General features: G+C 40.5%; 1 protein-coding gene across 1 annotated transcript in view; it reads left to right on the top strand.

The window, feature by feature from the left end:
• Window positions 1-22,129, top strand: part of FREM2 (FRAS1 related extracellular matrix 2) — a 156,547-nt gene that overhangs the window by 75,458 nt on the left and 58,960 nt on the right. Inside the window, exons 4-6 of the mRNA XM_045796914.2 lie at window positions 376-606; window positions 13,995-14,120; window positions 15,224-15,475. Of these exons, the coding sequence (XP_045652870.2) occupies window positions 376-606; window positions 13,995-14,120; window positions 15,224-15,475 (609 nt within the window). The remainder of the gene's footprint in view (window positions 1-375; window positions 607-13,994; window positions 14,121-15,223; window positions 15,476-22,129) is intronic.

Here is a 22,129-nt window from a genome sequence, read left to right as displayed (position 1 = left end):
ATATGTGGAATAAAACACATGCAAAAGCAAATGTGAAGAGTTTTTAGACTAAATTTGTAGGAGTAAGAATATTCACAACATGAAAATCAATTTACTGGGTCTTGCTTTATAAGAGGTTCCATCTAACACAAGCATAGCTCAAAGAATATACAGGAAAACCATCCTGAGGTAAGAATGGGATAGAATCGTGGACCGGCCAACGCCTACAGGAGAACACTTTCACTGTAGGACCCATACCCAGCCGTCCATTTCATGGAATCAAACATTGATCTAGTAACACGCAGGATAAAGTAACACACAAAAGTTAACCACAAAGAAAACTTTAATAATCCAACTGAAAATGAGACTAAGAAAGTGATACCATTTTTTGTGAAGGTATTGGCACAAGAGATGGGACTGCAGAAAAAGACAAAGACTTCAGGGGCAAAGCACAGAAACAAGTGCAGTTCAACCCAGGCCAGACCAGGGCCACCTGGAGAGTGCGGATCTTGAGCGATGGAGAGCATGAGCAGTCGGAGACCTTCCAGGTGGTTCTCTCAGAGCCCGTGCTGGCTGCTCTGGAATTCCCCGCGGTGACCACGGTGGAGATTGTTGACCCAGGAGATGGTAAGAGCAATCATCAACTTGTTTGTATTGTTGCTGTTGGGTTTTTAATGACAAAATATCTCATAAAGGATGTTTTAAATTCAATGTTTGGACTTTCTATGGGGAGAATATTCTAGACTCATAGTTCAGTATTCTCAGATACATTGATGGGAGAGGGAAGCCAAAAACTTATAAATTAATTGATAAGGGAAGCTGTATCGTTCCAAGTAAATGAACTACAAAATGCGCACATGATTATCAACGTGTTCTTTCTCTTAGTATAATTCTATCTTTTAGAAACAGTATTGCTCATCTCCTTTTTCTTGAGTTAATTCATTATTTCTCCAAGTCTTTTAAATGTCTTTTAAAATTTCCTTTAAGCAAATAGTTACGAATTAGACCACTTTGGGATTAATTTGCTCCCCATGGTACGCTTGATTGTTCAAGTTTCCTGCGTGTATTTATGAGCCAAAAATTTTCATTTGGCCCTTATGCCTCCACATTTGTTGCATAAAAACCACCTGACCTGTCCCCACTCTCTGGTGACTCGTGTTTTGAATCATTGTTCTTAACTCCTGTTAGGTGATGCTTTGTTGTCAGTGCACACCTTTGGCTGATGTTGGTAAAAGTGAGTCTCGCTGCTTTTGTGTGTAATTTGACCCGTTCCCTCCCCCTGCCATACTTCCACAGTGCTGGCTTGTCTCAGCGCAGTCAGGAAAAAAAAAAAAAGAGAGAGAGGGAGAAAGAAAGGTTGAATGGCTTTTTGAGGGCTGGCATTTATACAAAGGTTGAAGAGACTCTTCTAAAGCTGAAATCCTGTCAGAAGCCAGACGTGACTTTCTTTTCAACTGCCAGCCTACTTTATTTTGTCAGTCAGAAAACTCTTAAATTTTCTGTGAAGATACAATCTACTGAGTACATGAAATGGAGATGTGTGGAACTCTCTGGCTTAACAAGACTAAACATAATTAGAGAGAACGCGTAAGAGAACTGGGGCTTTGGGTCTGTTTGTTTAACTAACATCTCTCCTTTAGTTAAATATGAAGTTCAATTATGTTTATAATTCTTTTAAAGAACAGTTGGCATTTAATTACATTTAGTTTTATCAGCACTATCTAGGAATAAATAATTAAATTTTCTTCTGGTCCTGAGTTTTGGGTAAGTGCTAGCACAACAAAGCTCTCTTTTGAACAAGCCCATGGCAACTTTAATACATGTAAACCGGCCCATCAGTTAGAGCTTGTTTGAAGCCATTTCTTTCTTTCTTTCATTCTTTTTTCTTAAGTAAGCTCTAGGCCTAATGTGGAGCTTGAACTCATGACCCTGAAATCAAGAGTCACATCCTCTACCAAGTCAGCCAGACACCCTGGAAGCCATTTCTTGATATTTTATTTGCCAATTGGTATAATTGCCATAATTTACCTTAAGAAATAAGACAGTTAAACTCAGGGCACCTGGGTGGCTCAATCGTTAAGCATCTGCCTTCAGCTCAGGTCATGATCCCAGGGTCCTAGGATCGAGCCCCGCTTCGGGCTCCCTGCTCAATGGGAAGCCTGCCTCTTCCTCTCCCACTCCCCCTGCTGGTGTTCCCTCTCTCGCTGTGTCTCTCTCTGTCCAATAAATAAATAAAATCTTAAAAAAAAAAAAAAAGACAGTTAAACTCATGGTTGCACCTGGGTAGTTCATTCGGTTGAGCATCAGACTCTTGGTTTCAGCTCAGATTGTGATCTCATAGGTCTTGAGATCAAGCCCTATGTCTGGCTCTGCTCTCAGCCAGAAATCTGCTTGAAGATTCTCTCCCTCTGCCTCTCCCCTAATCTCTCTCTCTCTTTCTCTCTTTTGCAAATAAATCTTTTTTTTAAAAAAGACACTGAAACTCATTTGTGCCTTCCTATTTATAAGTAACACTCTATACTCTATACCCATACTAGGTCTGAGAAGTGGAATATTAAAAACAAAATACAGAGGTGCCTGGGTGGCTCAGTTGGTTAAGCATCTGCCTTCAGCTCAGGTCATGATCCTGGAGTCCCGGGATCCAGCCCCACGTTGGCTCCCTGCTCTGTGGGGAGCTTCTTCCTCTCCCTCTGCTCCTCCCCCTACTCATGCTCTCTCTCTCTCTCAAATAAATAAATGAAATCTTTCTAAAAAATGCATACACACAGCACACACACACGCACACACACACAATGAACGCAAAATGAACATAATTTCATTTCATGTGATGGTCATCTAAGTTGTTATGGAATTTTCTAGATGAAGTTCAGCCCTAGTCATTCTAGGCCATGATCATCCCTAGGGTAACTGACAAGTGTCCCATAATGCTTGGTATATTCCACGTCTTGTTGGAGACCATTGGTCTTGAGGTTACAAGATCTGAGTTTGATTCCCAATTCCACCATTTCTAGTTTTATGACCTTAATCAAAATCAAACATGTTTTATTAAGATTTAGTTTCCTAATATGCAAAATAAGAAAAATTAATGATTCTCATATTGCGTTGTTCTTATGAAAGAGTTCTATAAAACATAAAGCACAATACAAATGTTATTTCTAATATCACAAATAACATTGTTAGATTTCATTTTAAGAAATTAAAGAATCCTTTTTTTCCCCCATAAAGCGTCACTTTCGCTACCATTTCAAAATTTTAATTGTTTCCTTCTACACTGTGTTGTAAGTCTTCACATATAAATTGGCTAGCCCTAGGAACCATTATGCCTGTAAACTCCCCCTCTGTGTATTACTTCTAAGACATGAGATTTTATTTTGAATGCATTAAAAATGTATCCAGCTCATACTTGTGCTGAGTACAACACTATATGTTAGGTATGCAAAGATAATAGGCTATAGTTCTTTCTATCAAAGCGAATATGGTCTAATGAGAAGGAGAGCCCTATAAATAAGTGATGGCAATAGAATGTGATGTGGTACAACAAAGTACGTGCAGTGTTATGGGACTGAGAAGAGGAAGTATCCAACTCTGCTGTACTTTAGTCTGGAAACGGCCTTTACTTACTAGCTAGTTTATATAAACACATGCAAATACATACTTCTCCCAGTTCTTTACTTACCCATAAGTGCTACTGATAATGGTAATAATCGAAATTCGTCAAACACTTATTATTGGCAGACAGTGCACTTAACACATTATGTACATTCCTTCACTCGCTCTCTTTACCTCACTACCTTGTAGACATATGTACCATTTTAGGCATTTTTCTTGTTTATAGAATGCTCTCAATTTCACATGTGACAAATTTTATTTTTTTATTCTTTTTTTTTAAGATTTGATTTATTTATTGGTCAGAGAGGGGGAGAGAGAGCACAAGCAGGGAGAGAGCAGCAGGCAGAGGGAGAAGCAGGCTCCCCACTGAGCAAGGAACACGATGCGGGACTCGATCCCAGGACCCTAAGTTCATGACCTGAGCCGAAGACAGACATTTAACCGACTGAGCCACCCAGGCGTCCCCACATGTGACAAATTTAAGAATACTCTTCCCATGTTTTATGGCAAAACAAACAACTTACTGACATAAACTCTACACACATACAAGCATATACGTACATATATCCCAAATTCTCACATGTTCATAATTATACTCTTGCAATACTCTATCCATTTATATTTTTTAAGTTAGATAGTTGTGATTTAAGCAAAGATTTTAAGTGACTATGCATTTTGTTCAATACACAAGTGTCTGCACCTACTGCAAAGATGACACATACACTTCGGTGCTTATTTGCTTCACCCGAGGTACTGCGCGATGCCCATATGGATGTTCTCTAGTATCTCTCATGCCTGCAGATGTTGTGACCTGGCTGGGAATAGATTGAATCTACTCCAAAGAGTGGGTCGAGTCGCTATGTCTTCCTGCATCTTCTGTGCGGGAAGGCAGCCTGCTTCAAAGGGCAAAACCAATGAGAAGAACTGCACCCCAGTCCTCATTCCTGGATGCCCTGGGGCGGCCATGCATAGAAGGGCGCTTATCTCCTAATGGCCACAGGCCGATCTCTCTATATCCTGCTGGTACCTTCCCTGCCAATCAGAGAGGGGCCACTCAGGCACAGCTTAACTGTCAGATGGGGCTTCAGAAGCCCACGTTTTTGTTGAGAAGAGAAAAATTTTGTTGCATGAAAATAGAGGACCGAAAAGGGGCTTTTCCTTCTACTCAACAAAGTGCTGTGGGAACACAGGAGGAGGACACGCCTGTCTGCCATGACTGTGGATATCAATAGCTTCCCAGACAAATGGGTTTAGTCATTTACTGAATACACCAATACATTCAATTTCCTCATACATTGAAGTCTGTGGTACAAAGAGGAAAAGTAGAATACGAAGAATACAGACTGCTAAGCAGAGCTGTTAACTTCTTTTCGTCATACTGCCTTTGCCCCTGGTGCTTGTGGCCTTGGAGACGCTCCCATGGAAAATCTACTCTTGTCGTGATTTTTACCTCACTGCTTTGTCCTCTATCACTGCTGTCCTCACTTGTTTCAGTGTGATTCCACAATCTCCATCCTTTACAAATGCGCATAGAAAGTTCCAGTTGGGAGGGGTTTTAAAGTGCGTGAAGTGTTTAACTCATTTTCCTGAGAAATAGAGCCATCTTTAAATCTCTACCCAAATCCACCGCTTGGAAGCTGTTGTATTTGGTTGTCTTTAATATTGGCAGAGGTGAGTAAAATAACACTTTGTCTGAGGGGATGGCACTCCTCTGTGGAGTCCCATTGAGCGGTAAAAATTCGCTTCTCGGAGAAATCCTCTGCAGTTGGGCTGGACTGAATCAAGAGCAGACAGCAGATCCCCAGAAGACAAGAAGGGCTTCGAGGGAATTTCAGGTCACCGTCACTGCTTCTGCCCTCTTTTCTAACCCCGAGAAGTCCAAAGGGATTACTCCATAGGCCAAGGGATAGTAATCATAATACCAAACTCTACCATATTTGAGTATCCACTGTGAGCCGGACACTGCGTCAGGAGCTTCACAATCTTGTCTCTTCTAAACCTGTGATTTATATGTCAATCTCCAGATGAGATCTCTGAGGCTCAAAGAATTTATTTCCCCAGAGTTCTCTGCTAATAAGTGCCGGAGCCAGGGTCTGAATAGAGAGAGAGATTCCCCCCCTACGAAGCCCTTCTCTTTTCCCTGAGTTTTCCAGTCTTCTGTCATTCCACATGACTGAAAAGAAATAATATTCAGAATCATAATTAAATGGCACACTTTGCCAACAGCAACATTGTTTCCCCTATTCTTGTATATGAACAAACAAAACCAAGAACAAAGTGATTCCTTCTCTTCTTATTCTATTTATTTTCCCTTTATATATCAAGCCAAAAAATATATTAGTATAGGTGAACAAAACAAGGGTTGCAGGAAGATAATCAAGACTACTCCAGCTCTTGCACAATGCATCTATGTTCAACAGCTGTTTATTGAACATTCGCTATATGCCAGGAGTTCTGCTAAGAGCTAGGGATGAGGGAGCTACATTGAAGAAGGCACACTAACTCTGGAAGGGTATCTTCAGGTGGTTTCCACGAAATGATTACAGTTAACAATACAGAATGCTGTGTGCTGTGATAAAGGAGCAAGTCTCTAACCTGGAAAAAGATTCTTAATTTCCTATATATTAGATTCCCTAACTTTCAGACATAACACCATCTTTCCTTACTCTTAGTAGTATATAGATATTAATTAATATTAAACATTTTTATTTCTGTTAAGAGGAAAATAGGTAAGAGCTAAAACCTATTTGATATTAAGATCCCATTCCTTTTTTTTTTTTTTACTTTGAATAATTTCTAACCAGGGTAAATTGAGTTTTATGTACTTTATTAGGAGAACGTGTTCTCAAATACAGGTATTTGACTATGGATACCTAGCATAGACATCTAAAGCCCATAAGTATTTTATGCAATTATTTAGTAAGTACATTTGAAGTGTCTGCAAACTTCTGACTGAAAGGGGCTCATTCTGTTACCTGTATGATATCAAAATCGACCATGAACCTCATGAATTAAATATTTGATCTCTGTAATCATTTTTTGTATGATCAGATTAGGTTAATTCTGTATAATATATAGTAGAAAATAAACAAACCGTTCTAGAGGAAAGTAGAAATTATAGCTCAAGAACCCTACCCTTATTGGATACAAAGAAAAGGCAAACTTTTGTGTGCTGAGTGAACCAAACCCATTTCATGGGGTAGAATTCAGATGACATAGGCTATTACATGAAACACAAACACTAGTTATTACTTCTAAAATTTTGTACCATTGTCAGTGTTGTCATAGGGAGATCACTGGCTAGCCGATGAGTGTGCCAAAACTGAGGTCCAGAATTAGTGAAGTGGTAGTCCACTGCAGCTTATCACACCGAAATGATAAAGCACGCAAAAATTCAATTTCAGTGAGTGTGGAAGCTTTTTTGCTCTTCTCTTTTCTTTTCTTTTCTTTTCTTTCCTTTTCTTTTCTTTTCTTTTCTTTTCTTTTCTTTTCTTTTCTTTTCTTTTCTTTTCTTTCTTTCCTTAGAATGGAAATCTTTTTGTCTTTTTGAATTCTGTTACTGTGAAGCACAAGTCATTGTCTTAAGAGAGACAGACAATTCTAAATACTTGTTCAAATTACAGCACACATCTGCACATTTCTGGCACCAAAAGGCGGATATGAAGAAAGGTGCTGCAAAATAAAACCATTTTAGTGGTGTAAAACTGTCTGACAGTTTCTACGTTCACAAAATGAAAACATTTACTGATAGGAACAAAGATTCAATCTTACTGACATTTGCGTAGTGCTGCAAGATGATTTTTGGATCTCATGGCATCCTGATATGAACGCATAATACTTACTATCATGTGATTTAGAGGTTTTCCTGATTCTCATTTGTGTCTCTTTTGAGTCCCTGTGAAATTAGCCTATATTAATCACTATGTCGTTTCAGAGTAAAAAAACAGACCATGGAAATTAAGAGCTGTCCAAGTTCAAACATGTGAGGGACAACTCAGTACCACTTGTTGCCCAGTCTAAGGGCGCCATGGTAGCCGGGGAGGTCCCGGAATATCTTCGGGGGTGTTTTTTGAATGTGCCAAACTTTCCAAAGGAGATGAACACTCCGTGCCTTTCTCCATGTGCTGCATTTTCTTTCTCTGTTCCATTCTAACAAAGATTTTTAGAAGATGTTTTGTTCTATCATGTTTTTAGTAGAATCTGGTTTTTTGTTGTTTTTTTTTTTACTCTGTTCAGGATAATTGAGAAAAGGACAGCATGAACGTTATCTTTCAAATGGAACTACAACTACTTTATTTCTAAGAACGGAAGTCATTTCTTGCCTGAATGACGGCCCAGTCAAACCTAAAAATAAAATAAAACCCGCAGTTGCGATCAAAGCACTCATTACAGTATAGATGCATTGACTCATAAAGAACGCACTCACTTTATCCAGCTTTATCTTTCAAAATACAGACTAATGAAACCGATCTGAAAATCTAAATGTAACACATGTTCATCGTCAAGAATTCTGAGAGATTTAAAGAGGGAAAAGTCCCTTGTGGGCCTACCCCATGGGAAAGCCAGTGTTAAGGATGGAGAGATTGACCCTGAAGGCATTTTTTTTTTTTTTTGTGCGTGTCTCTATTTACTTAGTAGAGAGTTTACTATTTCTAGAATACCACCCTGGTTTTGCCCCTCAATGAACCCCTTCCCAGAGGTTGCTGTAGCTTCCGTTTAATGGACTCACTGGGATCTGACATATGATATGCAGTTATATTACATAATACGGTATTATATTCATACACATATTATTATGTATTTATACATGTAACACATAATACTTCTATAACTTGATTAATATGAAATCATACACATTTTATATCTTATGTAATACTTTTATAATTTATATGTATAAGTTTATATATGGAATTCTATGAATACATTGGATCTGTAAAAGAATTCTCAAAATACTTGTTTTTAGCTTCCTTTGTTCTGCCTCTGCTGTCCCTGCCGGCTCTGTTTTAGCAGTAATTATGTGTTTTATAATCTCGGTTGAGCCTTCTGTGTCTCTGGCGTGAGTGCTGCTGCCTGCTACCCTGAATGTTCTTCCTTTAGAAGTAAACTATAGCGGTTATGGGCTTGGTCTTCGAGACGGGCTTCTTGGGTTCAAATACGGACATCGCCACTACTGGCCTTAACTTCTGCTGATTCCGTAACCTCTGTGTGCCTCCTGTAACCTCTGTGTACCCCATGTTCTCGGAGGAAAAATGACAGCCATAATAGTTCTCATATGAAAGTGTTGCTGCCAGGATAAAACCAGCCGATACATGTAAAGCGTTTAGAATAAGGGCTTCACAAACAACAGTAAGAACCCCAAACGTATTAGATAATAGTATTTTTTGGGTATTAGGTAATAGTTTTTAAGGATGATACACAAATATCACTCTGGGGGATTTAAAAAGCTGCGCTTGCCTGAGGCAGTCTGCATGTGAGCTCCACTGTACATACGAAGTGAACTTGAAAAATGATGTTAACTAGAAAAATCTACCAGGGAAGCTTTTCTCTTTTCTCTTTTCTCCCTCTCCTTTTCCCGTTTCTCGCATAAACCACCATTTCTGCCCCAAGTTCAGTCAGCAGAAGACTTAAAACTTGGTGCTGGACCTCTTCGCCCTCTGTCAGACCAAGTGTGGGAGTGGGTTCCAGAGCTAAGGGCAAGCTCTGGACACCTTGCTTTCATCTTTATTCATACTTCAAACCTCCCAGCTCGAGCAACCAGTACTGGCTTGTTATCAAACTTGCATGGGCCGTAGCGTGTAGGAGGAACTCAAGTACTCAAGGTATGAAGTTACAATGCCATACGTGGGACTTTGATGAATAACTTATTTTTAAAAAGTTGGCCAGTATAGATTAGAAGTACAGGGTAAGTATTATGTATGATCAACTCTGTCTTAGCTCAGGCTGCTGTAGCAAAATATATAACACCCTGGCTGGTGTCAGCAACATTTATTTCTCACAGTTCTGGAGGCTGGAAGTCCAAGGTCAAGGTGCTGGCAGATTCAGGCTTGTGGTCTGATGCCTTCTTTCTGTATGCTCACATGTGGTGTATGTACGTGGAGGGACTGAGAGAGGGAGCGCTCTTTCTATTCTTTTAAGTATACTAATCCCAAAATGAGGGCCCCACCCTCATGACCTCATCTAAACCTAACTCCTTCCCGACAGTCCCCACCTCCAAATATCATCACTCTGGGGGTTAGGGCTTCTGTGTATAAATTCCAAGGGACACGTTCAGTCCACAGCAAACTTTAATAAAGAAAACTTTGTGTAATATTTATACTAATGCCATTGGAGTAAATGACCTGAGGACTGCTAAAACCTAAGTGATACCAGACTTTAATTTCCATTAGTGAATAAAGAAACTTACTGGAACTCATTGAACACCTGATTTGAATATTTCATGGCACTTTGCATATTTTTTCTAATGAAATGTTATGATAATTTGTACGTTGAAATTTTATGTTTGGTAAAATCCTACTTCATAATAGTAGGAGTAATTTTGCCCTTACAAAAACTCATCTAAAAAATAAACAAGATATTTCTCTAGATGTCACTCCATTGACAGCAAACTTTTTGAAATGTCTATGCCTTTTGTCTAGAATTCTAGTTTCTCTCTTCTCATTCATTCCTTCAGGCTTTTGTCCCCTTTACTCCACTGAAACAGTTCTTGCAAAGATAACCAATGACTTAGGTTTGCCAAATGGCTGATTCTCGACTTTCTTGACTTGTCAGCAGCATTTGAAGCATTTCATCAGTCCCTTTGTCTTCCAACACTTTTTGCACTTGGCCTCCAATACCCACACTCCCTTGGTCGTTTTCATCACTGGGACCCCTCTCAGCCTCCTTTGCTTAGTCTTCCTTATCTCCCTGACCTCTAAATGCCCTGAGGCCAGTCCCTGGATCCATTGTCTTGTTTATCTACAATTCCTCCCTAAATGATTTTATTCTGACTCAGACTTCACATACACCAACATGCCAGTAACTCCCACTTTTATCTTTCCCACCTGTACCTGTGCATTGAAATCCAGGATTGTGTGCCCCACTGGCTAATTTGACATCTCAACTTGGATACTGAAAAGACACCTCAAAATCAATCAGTCAATCTAAAATAAAATAAAGTTTAATCTGAGTATGTCCAAAATGGAGCTCCTGATCCACCCCTGAATTTGATTCTCATGCAGTCGCCTCCACTTCTAAATACTTGGAGTCACCTTTTTTTTTTTTTTTAAGACTTTACTTATTTATTTGACAGAGAGAGACAGCCAGCAAGAGAGGGAACACAAGTACACAAGCAGGGGGAGTGGGAGAGGAAGAAGCAGGGTCCCAGTGGAGGAGCTGATGCAGGGCTTGATCCCAGAACGCTGGGACCACGCCCTGAGCTGAAGGCAGACACTTAAGGACTGCGCCACCCAGGTGCCCCTGGAGTCACCTTTGACTCTTCCGTTCTCACATACCACAGCTGGTCTATTAGAAAACTCTTCTGGCTCTTCCTTTGTATGTCCTGCATACAACCATATTATACCAGCTCCCCTGCCACCACCTGATCCAGTCTTCTATGACCTTTGTCCTGGAAGGTCACAAAGCCTCCTAATTGAGCTCCTAGCCAGCTCCTGGCCTTCAATGTCTATTTATCTCACAGCAGCCAAAAATAATGTTCTTAAAATATGTCAGGTTACAGCACCCCCATATTCAAAGCCTTCTCATGCTTTTATACTGAGAGATGCATGGACATATACACAGACAATGGACAGACCACATATTAAAATACAACTCTGACCCACAACCAACAGCAACTGGGAAGCAACACCATAGCCTCTGAAGTAATCAGCCTCAAATCGTCAAAATTTGATCAATAACTGACAGCTTACCTAATTTTTCTCCTTGTTTTCAACTTAAGACCAACCAGAGAAAGCAGATGTTCTCCTGTAACTAGTCACCTAGGATGCCCCACTTCTAGTCAGCCTGCCCACAGCTTCCCTGTGCCAGCATCCTCCAGTCAGGGCACAGCTGCAGCCTTCCCTTTCTTCTCCTGGAAAGCTGTCCAGCCCCTCCAACTCCTCCAAAGTCCTGCCTTTGAGTCTCTGCCAATCCCAGCACCCACCCAGTCACTGCTTCTCTCGTCCCCCTTCTCTTGACCTCTCTTCTTTACTCAGTTTACTCAAGTCACATTGGCCTCCTGCCATTCCTATACACACGTGGCACGACTTTCACTTGTTCATTCTTTTGCCTGGACTTCTCTTCTGTAAGTTATTCACTGAGGGCATCTGGTTACCACCTTCAAATCTCAATTCAAATATGACTCTATCAGAGATACTTTGATGTATAACACAGGCCCACCACGGCACATACACTGCGCTAGCCCTCCCTGTCCCCTTCAGCACACTCCATTCCCTTCATATAACTTGTTACTTCCTGACCTACTATCTATTCTTGTATATTTGTTTATTTTGTTCCTCTTCCTCACCCCCAACTAGAATGAAAACTCCCTAATACCAGGGGTTTTGTTTACTTACATATCCCCTCTGGCTAGTAGGAGTATCTGGCAATACAAGTCACTCAATCAGTGTTTGATAGATGAATAATTAGTTATAAAAATCTAATAACCCACCCTTTTTTTTTAATGGTACCATTTTTTACATTGATCTATCAGTCAGAATCTCAGAAGGAAACAAATGACACTCAGGTTTTTTTTAATGTAATAATTTAAATTTAAATTAATTTAAATAATTTAAAAAGAATATAATAAGATTATAATAATAGGACTATTTACAAGGTTGAGGGCAAAGATTGGGAAACCACCAGGCAATGTAAAGGCTAGTAGGATAAAGGCTAGTAAGAGTAGGCACCATTACCACCTCAGGCCTGAGGGCAAGGGAAGGAGAAGTTAGCTGAGCCCAGAGAGTGAGCTAGGGAGTCCAGTGGGCACCATGACCATTACTTGGGGGAAGGGGTGTGGCCAGCCCTGAACCCAAAAGCAGCCAGGGGGATGAATGGTGCAGACCTCATTCTGCTCTTGACCTCCCAGTCCTGCCTGTGCTCCCTTTTGGCTGACCCATCGGGAAGCCAGAGCACAAGGGAAACCTTTGATGTGGTTCACATTCGTCAGCTCCTGGGGCACAGGGCAGGGTGGAGAGGATGGAACATGGACCCTGAGCGCCTATGTCTTATTCCAACGGTCTTTTATAATCATCAAAAGCAGTGTGGCTTACTGTTTTTAAAATAACAGTGAAGCATTTTCTGTGTGTATGTGAAATTTTCAGTGAAACAGACTCCCAGTCACCAAAAGATCTGTTTGGAGGTTATCATGTCAACTTATTGGACTAAATGTTTTTCCTGAACACAACCTAGTTTTACATTGATTGAACTGTATTTTTCACCAGTTTAATTATGCCATTTTTATTATTTAGGGTACCTTTCAACGACCTTAAAAATGAATCACTGAGACTTATTATATAAATATAATGTTGTATACTATGTGTTATCGTTATTTCTCTAGGGGAGGAAGGAAACCACAGGTATATTCCTTATAGCTGACTGATAGATTTATGAATTCTAAAGGAACTGCGATTTAAAAAACAAGCAAACAAAAAAAATCAAGTGTTGAACAGTGCTTTATTATATTTTTAAGCATTGATGATTCAAAAGGAACACATTTGAGGTAAAGAGTAGAAGAGCAGATTTTATAAGATCTGAATTTTAATTTTGACTCAACCATTAAGAGGCCTTGGCAGGGGTGCCTGGGTGGCCTAGTCGTTAAGCGTCTGCCTTCAGCTCATGGCGTGATCCTGGTGTTCTGGGATCGAGCCCCACATCAGGCTCTCCGCTATGAGCCTGCTTCTTCCTCTCCCACTCCCCCTGCTTGTGTTCCCTCTCTCGCTGGCTGTCTCTCTCTCTGTCAAATAAATAAATAAAATCTTAAAAAAAAAAAAAAGAGGCCTTGGCAAATAAGTTCAACTCTCTACACCTGAGTTTCTTCATCTGTAAAGTACAAGGTGGGACAAGGTGACTTCGACATCTCTTCTGCCTCTAACATTTGACTACACGATTGGAAGGTGGTGACCTGTGTCAAGAGAACAAAGTTGCATTTAAAAAGAAGTATGTCAGCAGCACTGATTAATTGAGGAAAAAAGCAATGACTAGAGATAAAAGCAATGATGGGCTTTATCTTCAGGTTAAGAATTCACTGGCCCAGAGCCTGCACGCTTTATATCCAATATTGTTTCCCTCTTCTCCTCCTTCCCCTCACGCTGTGTTATTCTAAAAGAATATGCAAGGGGGAAAAGTTGATCATTAGAACAATTTTAATTTGCCCAGGATTGTTAGAAGCTCAGACAAAAATAATAGTAGCTGTAATTGTGTTTTCTCCTTAGAGTCCACTGTATTTATTCCCCAGTCTGAATACTCCATTGAAGAAGATGTTGGTGAGCTATTCATTCCCATCAGGAGAAGTGGAGACGTGAGCCAGGAGTTGATGGTGGTCTGTTACACGCAACAAGGTAGCTCGATTTACCAAAGAACTGAACTATCCCTCCAAAGATGTGTATGGAAGCCTCTTTGACATGTTGGAACCATAACATTATGCCTTGAGGGGTATGCTGTATTATTACAGCTTTCATAAAGTACAAAGAAGCATTTATCCAGAGGTCTTCCTTCACTATTATACCTCTGAGAAGAAAAAAAGCAATAACTAGAGATAAGAGGGTCTGGAAGCCCTGCTGTTACTTATCAAAACATACGTGACTCATGTGGTTACTTATTCTAATACTCAAAGCTGTTTGGAGTGTAAGAAATTGAAGTCCCCTTCCCCCACCCAAACCCAATCAAACAGAAGAGGGTTATTTTTTAAAAAGAGAGGGGTGGGGGGGAGCAAAGAAATACATACCTAAGGAAAAGAAACTAATTTCAAACTAGTTCAAAACTCTGAATTTCAAAATATTTCTTTTACTCATTGGGTAAGCCTTCTCTGAAAGGTGATTTTATGTAATGCAAAATTAAAATTTATACATAATATTAATATACTAAATATCTTTCTAAGAAACAGGTAGATTTTCTAAGAATGTAAAAGAGAAGGTCATATATGCAATTGATATCTGAGCAGACATTCGTGAAAATTCCCATTAATGTATTTATGTAAGTTGAAAGGCAGTAAAGAATTATGGTCAGAAACACAGACTTCAGGGTCCACCTTGGGCTCCAGGTCCCAGAGCAAGTGGTTTAACCTCTGTAAGCCTCTAGTGTGTAACCCCCAATAGAGTGTTGAGAGGATCAAGCAGGTAATATGTGTAAAGCACTTGGCACTTTGCTGGCACACAGTAAGCGGTGGAATAGTAGGAGCTATTATTTTGTAAAGTTGTGTTCTTCTGAAAGACCAGTGGCAGGAAGTAGAGAAGAAAACACTTGAAATGTAATATTTTTTGTGTGTTTGAGACCACTGTGAGGGTGACTCGTGGTGCTAAAACTGTGCGTAGGCACTACTGCAATTTCCAGGGAGGTTCATATACGAATTGACCATGAAGATATTGCATATGAAAATAATTATTTCTGGAAACACCCTTGTAACATGTTCTACATAAACAATGTTCGGATTCTCTGTCCCTAGGCACGGCAGGCGGAACTGTGCCCACATCAGTGCTGTCCTATTCAGATTACATATCCAGGCCCGAGGACCACACCAGCGTCATCCGTTTTGACAAAGATGAGCGTGAGAAAATGTGTCGCATCATTGTTATTGACGACTCCTTGTATGAAGAGGAGGAAACATTCCACGTCCTTCTGAGCATGCCCATGGGTGGGCGGATTGGATCGGAGTTCCCAGGGGCTCAGGTTAAGATCGTCCCTGACAAAGACGATGGTAAGTACCAATTCACTTGAAAATTATTCCTCCTTCCAGGCAGACCAACGTCAGGTGCAACCGTGACAGACGAATGAGAGTGTAAGAGAGCTACAGCATGCATGTTTATTTTATGGTTGTTGTTATTGTGTGATTCAGTTTCCAAGTTGGCTGGATCAACTTGTCTTTCTTGATTTAATATTTTTAAAAGGCGAAAGTCAACACTTACGTGTGTTTTTTTCCTCTGTACAGTTTTCTTTTACAATGCCATTTACCATTAGGTGATTAAACTTTTCCAATCTCATGAGGAAGAATCGAAGCAATTGTAATCAATTTATTTCCTGTTTGTTTTGTCTTGCTTTTAAAAGCTCGTATTTTGCAACGTTAATCTCAGTATTTGAACTTGTTTAACAAAGAAACCCATCAGACAAGGCTGTTAAATGAATAACTGGAAAGATAATAAATGTATGGAAAATGAAATCCAGCAGGCAGCTCCCTGCCCCAAAAAGGAGGGAGGTATATCCTAGACCACTCGTCCTGAGGGAAACTCAATTACCATAAAATAATCCCACTTCTGGAATAGAAAAAGGAGCAGAAGGGTCTTAATCTTCCCAGCTCAAGAAATAGCTTGTGGGGGCGCCTGGGTGGCTCAGTCATTGAGCGTCCGCCTTCAGCTCAGGGCGTGATCCCGGCGTTCTGGGATCGAGCCCCACATCAGGCTCCTCCGCTGGGAGCCTGCTTCTTCCTCTCCCACTCCCCCTGCTTGTGTTCCCTCTCTCGCTGGCTGTCTCTATCTCTGTCAAATAAATAAATAAAATCTTAAAAAAAAAAAAAAGAAATAGTTTGTGCCCGATAGGGTGCCTGGCTGGCTCAGTTGGAGCAGCGTATGACTCTTGATCTTGGGGTTGTGAGTTTGAGCCCCATGTTGGGTGTAGAGATTACTTAAAATAATAAAACCTTAAAAAAAGAACGAAAAAGAAATAGCTTGTGCCTTGAGAAAAGAGAAGAATAAATACAAAAGTATAAAAGACACAGGCAACAGAAAACACTCTGTTTCATCTGGCTCATCTTTATCTTTATCATTTGCCTGACTTTCAAAGCCAAAAAGTCTCTTCGAGTAGGAGAGTTCATGTCCTTCAGCCAAGCAGAATCCCCCACATCCCTTATGTACTCCCCAACGTACTATAGCTGACCTTAATTGCCATCACTTGACAAGAGGTCTTTCTGTTTCACTGTTGTAAGTCATCTTAATACATCTACCATATACTTCTCTGTACAAATATCATGAAGAGAAATATGGAAACAAAAATGTCTTTTCCCTTCTTCCGTGATTCAAAATGTCTGTAACAGTACGTATTTGCTCCTATCAGCCATTAATCTTCCTGCATTAGGGCAAAGCAGTTTGGTTTGGAATCTTTGTTTTTTATTGAATCACTCAACTTTCACTGATGTCCTGCATTGGGCATGACATGGTGATTGACTGGACAGGAAAGTCTGAAGAATAATGTTTGGGCTTCTAGCTAGGGCAGTCGAGTTAACTGTGGTCCAGTTCACCGAGCTAGAGAGAACGGGAAGAAGGGGTTTAGGGATGAAACAAGGAGTTCATTTAGAACATGTTAGTTTGAAGAGCCTTTATGGTTTCAAAGTGCTGGGCATGGAGTAGGGGAATGCAGATAGGGGTCTGGAGATTCGGACGGACAAAGTTGTGCACTAGAGATATTGTTGCATGTTATATGTGTTGATAATAATAAAATCATGGGAGAAGATAAAAGTGCTTTGGAGGACATGCAAAAGTAGCCTTCATATGATTTATCACATGGGCATATTCTACTCAGTTCTTTTTTTTTCTTTTTGAATCAAGGCTTGTGTTTATTATTTTTTTAATAATAATTTTTTTTTAAGATTTTATTTATTTATTTGACAGAGAGAGACAGCCAGTGAGAGAGGGAACACAAGCAGGGGGAGTGGGAGACAGAGAAGCAGGCTCCCAGCAGAGAAGCCTGATGTGGGGCTCGATCCCAGAACGCTGGGATCATGCCCTGAGCCAAAGGCAGACGCTTAACGACTGAGCCACCCAGGCGCCCCTAATAATAATTTTTTATTATGTTATGTTAGTCAGCAGACAGTACATCCTTAGTTTTTGATGTAAAGTTCCATGACTCATTGTTTGCGTATAACACCCAGTGCTCCATGCAATACATGCCCTCCTTAATACCCATCACCGGCCTATCCTAATTCTCCCACTGCCCCTCCCCTCTGAAGCCCTCAGTCTGTTTCCCAGAGTCCATAGTCTTTCGTGGTTCATTCCCCCTTCTGTTGTCTTACTTTAAAAAACAGAGTGCATTTCATGAATGCTAAGGAGACAATTTGAAATGATGAAGTAGAAGAAGGTAGTCACTATAAGGGTATGAAATCCCAGAAAAGAAAGTGCTAGAAAGAATCTAAGAATCAAACACATTTCAGTGTCTAAGTGTGTAAAGCATTATAAATTGGTAACATCTCGCCTGCAACAAGCTAGGTCATTATCTTCTTTTTTCTTGCTCTTTCAAAATTTTTAACAGGTCTATTTGAGGGTTTTTTTTCAACATGTAAATATTTCATTCATTTTTTAAATGATGTGAAAGATAAACCCAAAGCTTATTTATGAGGAGTTTGCTTTGTGGTCATTTTTGTCGGAATACTTCATATCTTACTAGCTGTCTGGTCACATTTTATTCATGTCTCTAATACTCTATCAATAAAATGGGGATACTAATTTTACCTATATTTTTTCATTTTAGAAGTTGACATCTTATAAGTGTATTTTGCTTGTCACATACATAGGTTATAAATGAAAACAATACTGCTAGCCATAAAGTACTTTCATCATGGAGAGAGGAAAGAATGCTGGTTTAATGGGGTGAAAGTCAAATTTCATGCCTGTGCAATAATACTGATACATACGAACAGTTGTCCCTTCTGAACACTTATTGTGTACCAAGAACTTTACATGAATCACCCAGTTAAATCTCAGAAACCACTCTGTGGAATAGGTAGGTATCTCCTCCCCGTGGCAGATGGAAAAACTGGACTCAGGCTAAGAAAATTGCTTAGGATCACACAGACGTAGAGTGTTGGATATATGTCCTAAATTTAGGTCTGTTTCACTCAGATTTGATGTGTTTCATCACTAGGCTGTAATGAATCTTGAAACTCATCAAGGGGATTAAAATATAAGTAATACCTAATGACATAACTGAAGGGAGGCAATTGTCATAGAATCTAGAAAAGAATAAATATAGGTCTACACTGGTAGGGAGGGGAAATGTATTTTTTCTGAGGGTGACCAATCTTTCAAGCACTAGAAGTTATGTAATTGGAGTAGAGAAAATGTTCAAGCCTATTACATATCTGGATGAAATAGTCCTCCTGACTTTCCAACACTCTTTGCTCTGATTACTGTGTCCGTTTCTGTGATAATGGGTACACCAGATGACATATCATCCAACCGTTCCCTGACTAATAAGAAATCAATTCTTTGTAACTTTTAGTAACTCAGAGAAATTGGAATTTTACAAAGTGAATTGATTCTCCAAAGTTAGATTATTCCCCAGTGAAGCAATGAGATGATATTTCTGTGCCTGCATAGGAGATCAAGATGTGGTCCACAAGTGACCCTTGTCAGGTCCCAGTATCAGAAACTCTCACCCAGGACCAAGGGTTTTCTCTGTGTAGACTCTCAGCGGTATGAGACTAGAACAGGGCCTCATGGTGCAGAAATACACCTGGCCAAATCTGTGTTGACTCTTTAAGAAACAGCTAAAGCCTTTATTGTGTTTGGAAGAGACTTCCACATGAGCTACACACTGACATAAGAACAATGCTGTCATTTTGTGCAGCTCTAAACATCCTCCATCACTGTCCTCGTCCTCAGTACTTCAGTAATGGTTCCGGCATCTGTTCATTGGGAAGAGTATTAAGTCAGGGCTAACAGTCCTGCACTAATCTTTGCTGTCAGTCTGTAGAAGTTAATTAAGGAACATTCAAGCCGAATCCACTTTCTGCTTTTGTGCGACAACCTGCAGGGGTTTTAGCTAAAGTGGCTGGCTTCCTCGACCACCCCGGACAAATTACCATTCTATATACGAGCCAGGGACACATAAGAGGCAGCATGGTGAGCCCTATGGTAAATGTAACTCAATTCAGCACCATTCAGAAGCTTACTGACATCACAAGAGCTTTCTCAACAGCAGGACTACTTTAGAGAAAAAAAAACAAAAACATTTCTCATACCGGAAAAATACATTGTAGTTTGGTATGTGCGTGAAATATGTTTTATTCATTTGTGCCGAGCTGAAAGACCTGGTAGCCATCCTTTTTCTTCTTTAATACCATTATTTGCATTAGGATAAGCTTCAATAAGTAAAGTCAGGCCAGTCATTGAAAGGAAGGACCAAGTTCAATTGAAGTTAACAGCTTAACAAAACAAAGTTATATTCTGATCTAGTGTGCTTGAGTTAGAGCAATGTTAAAAATCAAGGTATGGGAAAATGAGTTTCTAGCTGCTTCGAATATTAATTCATTACAGCCATTAACAGACCCTTCATAATAGTTGGTGACACTAAGGATTTAGTGAATGCCAGTGGATGTTCAGTGAGTGAAAGGTAGTGCCAGAGTGCGCTGCCTGATAAAGATTATACCAGGCTTTCCACATGACAAGGATTCTAGATATAATGATGTAGATCTTCTACACTTGGAAAACGGCAGTAACATCAAACAATATATGAAATACCCGCCATCTAAAAAAAACTGAATCCCGCATATCCTACACACACAGCAGATATTTGTTGTGCATTTACAGAGTGTAACGGGGTGGGGGTGGGGGGCTACAGAGACATTTAAGACGTAGGCCAGAATCTTACAATGTGTACAGTCTATTTGGGAGGAAAAAAACTAAGTACATAAAGGTTGAGAATCATTCATTTCAGTCATAATTTGAAACCGTAAAGGGGAGACTAAGAAAGCAGAGTGGGATTAAAAGCAATTGCATGATCACTCTGCGAGTCAGAGGAGGAACAGAGGGGCGCTTTAACAGGCAGCAAGGATTCAGGTAAACGGAGAACAGAGCAAAGTATTCCAAGACTGCATGAGCGAAACCTTGAGGGAGGCACTTGTTATATAACAAGAAAATTGTGGGAATCTGCAAAACGAAGCACATTATTGGAGTTGCCAAACAATAAGTACACTTTCAGGCCCTTTAAACTGGTTTTAAATGTTGCCTCTTTTTAAAGTAACTAACACTGGGACATCTGAGTGGCTCAGTTTGGTTAAGCGTCCAGCTCTTGGTTTCAACTCAGGTCATGATCGCAGGGTCATGAGATCGAGTCCCTGTCTGGCTCTGCACTCACAGAGAGTCGGCTTGAAGGTTCTCTCCCTCTGCCCCTACCCCTTTCTAAAATAAATCAGTCTTTTAAAAAAATAAAATAGCTAACATTGAAAGAGTGTGGTTTAATTCCCTTGTCTTATTCAGCTTTTCAGTTAAATTTAAGCCGTTTTATGGTAAAAAGTCACTTCATACCATTCTTTGAGATTATAATGGTTTCAGGAGGGGGTAGTGCAAAATTACAGGCTTGACTCATTATTAACAAACTCATGAGTGGGAGAGGGTAAGAAAATGAGCATTTGTGGATGTGAATGAGTGAGTCATTTACTAAGTCTGAGTCGGAGGGCCCAGAGAAGTGAGACATCCCAGGTTTGACCTTTGGGAGGAGCCTCAGGGTCCCCATTCCTGCTCCTCTCCCCCTAATTCTGAGCCTGGCTGGCCGCAGGGCCCGGCAGGCCAGCTGTAAACAGGGAGCAGCTCCACAGCAGGCTGAGGTGCGGGGGCATGTATTAAAACAAGGCAAATGCGCTCGAGTCCAAAGGGAGTTCATCAGCCATAGGAGTACATTAGACTCAACCTGTTATGGTCAGGCTCTCTAAAGGCCCTTGCTGCTGTGCACTCCCTTGGCCTTCTGAAAACTGTTGACACAGTGCACTGCTCGCAGCAGGAAAGGCATGGAAAGCTTTGTTCCACTGCGTGCACACACACTTGGCAAGCAGCCACTTGAATCTCTCCTGCTAGGCTCATGAAAACGTTCACCGCCGCTACCCGAAGAGGCAGCGGCTCCAGAGCTCTTCAGGAGACCAGCTAACCATTTTGTATAATTTACACTGAAGAATGACCTTGTGGCCCCCAAGAAAGTGAGCACAGGGAACCGGGCCAGGACACAGGGCCAGTCCACCCAGAAATAAGCTCTTACATTCATGGGCTGTAAATTTGCAGGCATGTCGTTGGCTAGGGTGGTTCTAAGGCATTAAGATTGTGATGTTGAGTAGGACCATACCGTTCACAAGATGAAATTAACTCATGTCGTTATTTCTTAGGGCTTCATAGATATCATATATGTCATAAAATAATAATCACTGACAAGAGCATCTTCTTCGGTGTGCTAATTAAGCCTTTTGCTTGAATTATGTCGTTTCTCACACAGACACACAAACTACGAGCAAGGTTTTATGATGCCTTGGCTTCATCATTTGTGAATGGTTAGGTAGCTTGCTCAGGGTCGCATAGCTGGTAAGCATTGAGCTAGGCGGACCGGAGGGACCATGGCACCGACCACTAGGTTGCCCACCTCATGGACTTTACACAGC

This window comes from Ursus americanus, chromosome 10 (assembly GCF_024610735.1).
Source record: "Ursus americanus isolate L20-20 chromosome 10, mUrsAme1.1.p, whole genome shotgun sequence".
Taxonomy (NCBI): domain Eukaryota; kingdom Metazoa; phylum Chordata; class Mammalia; order Carnivora; family Ursidae; genus Ursus; species Ursus americanus.
Note: the sequence above shows the minus strand (reverse complement) of the source record. Positions and strands in the feature narration are given on the sequence as shown.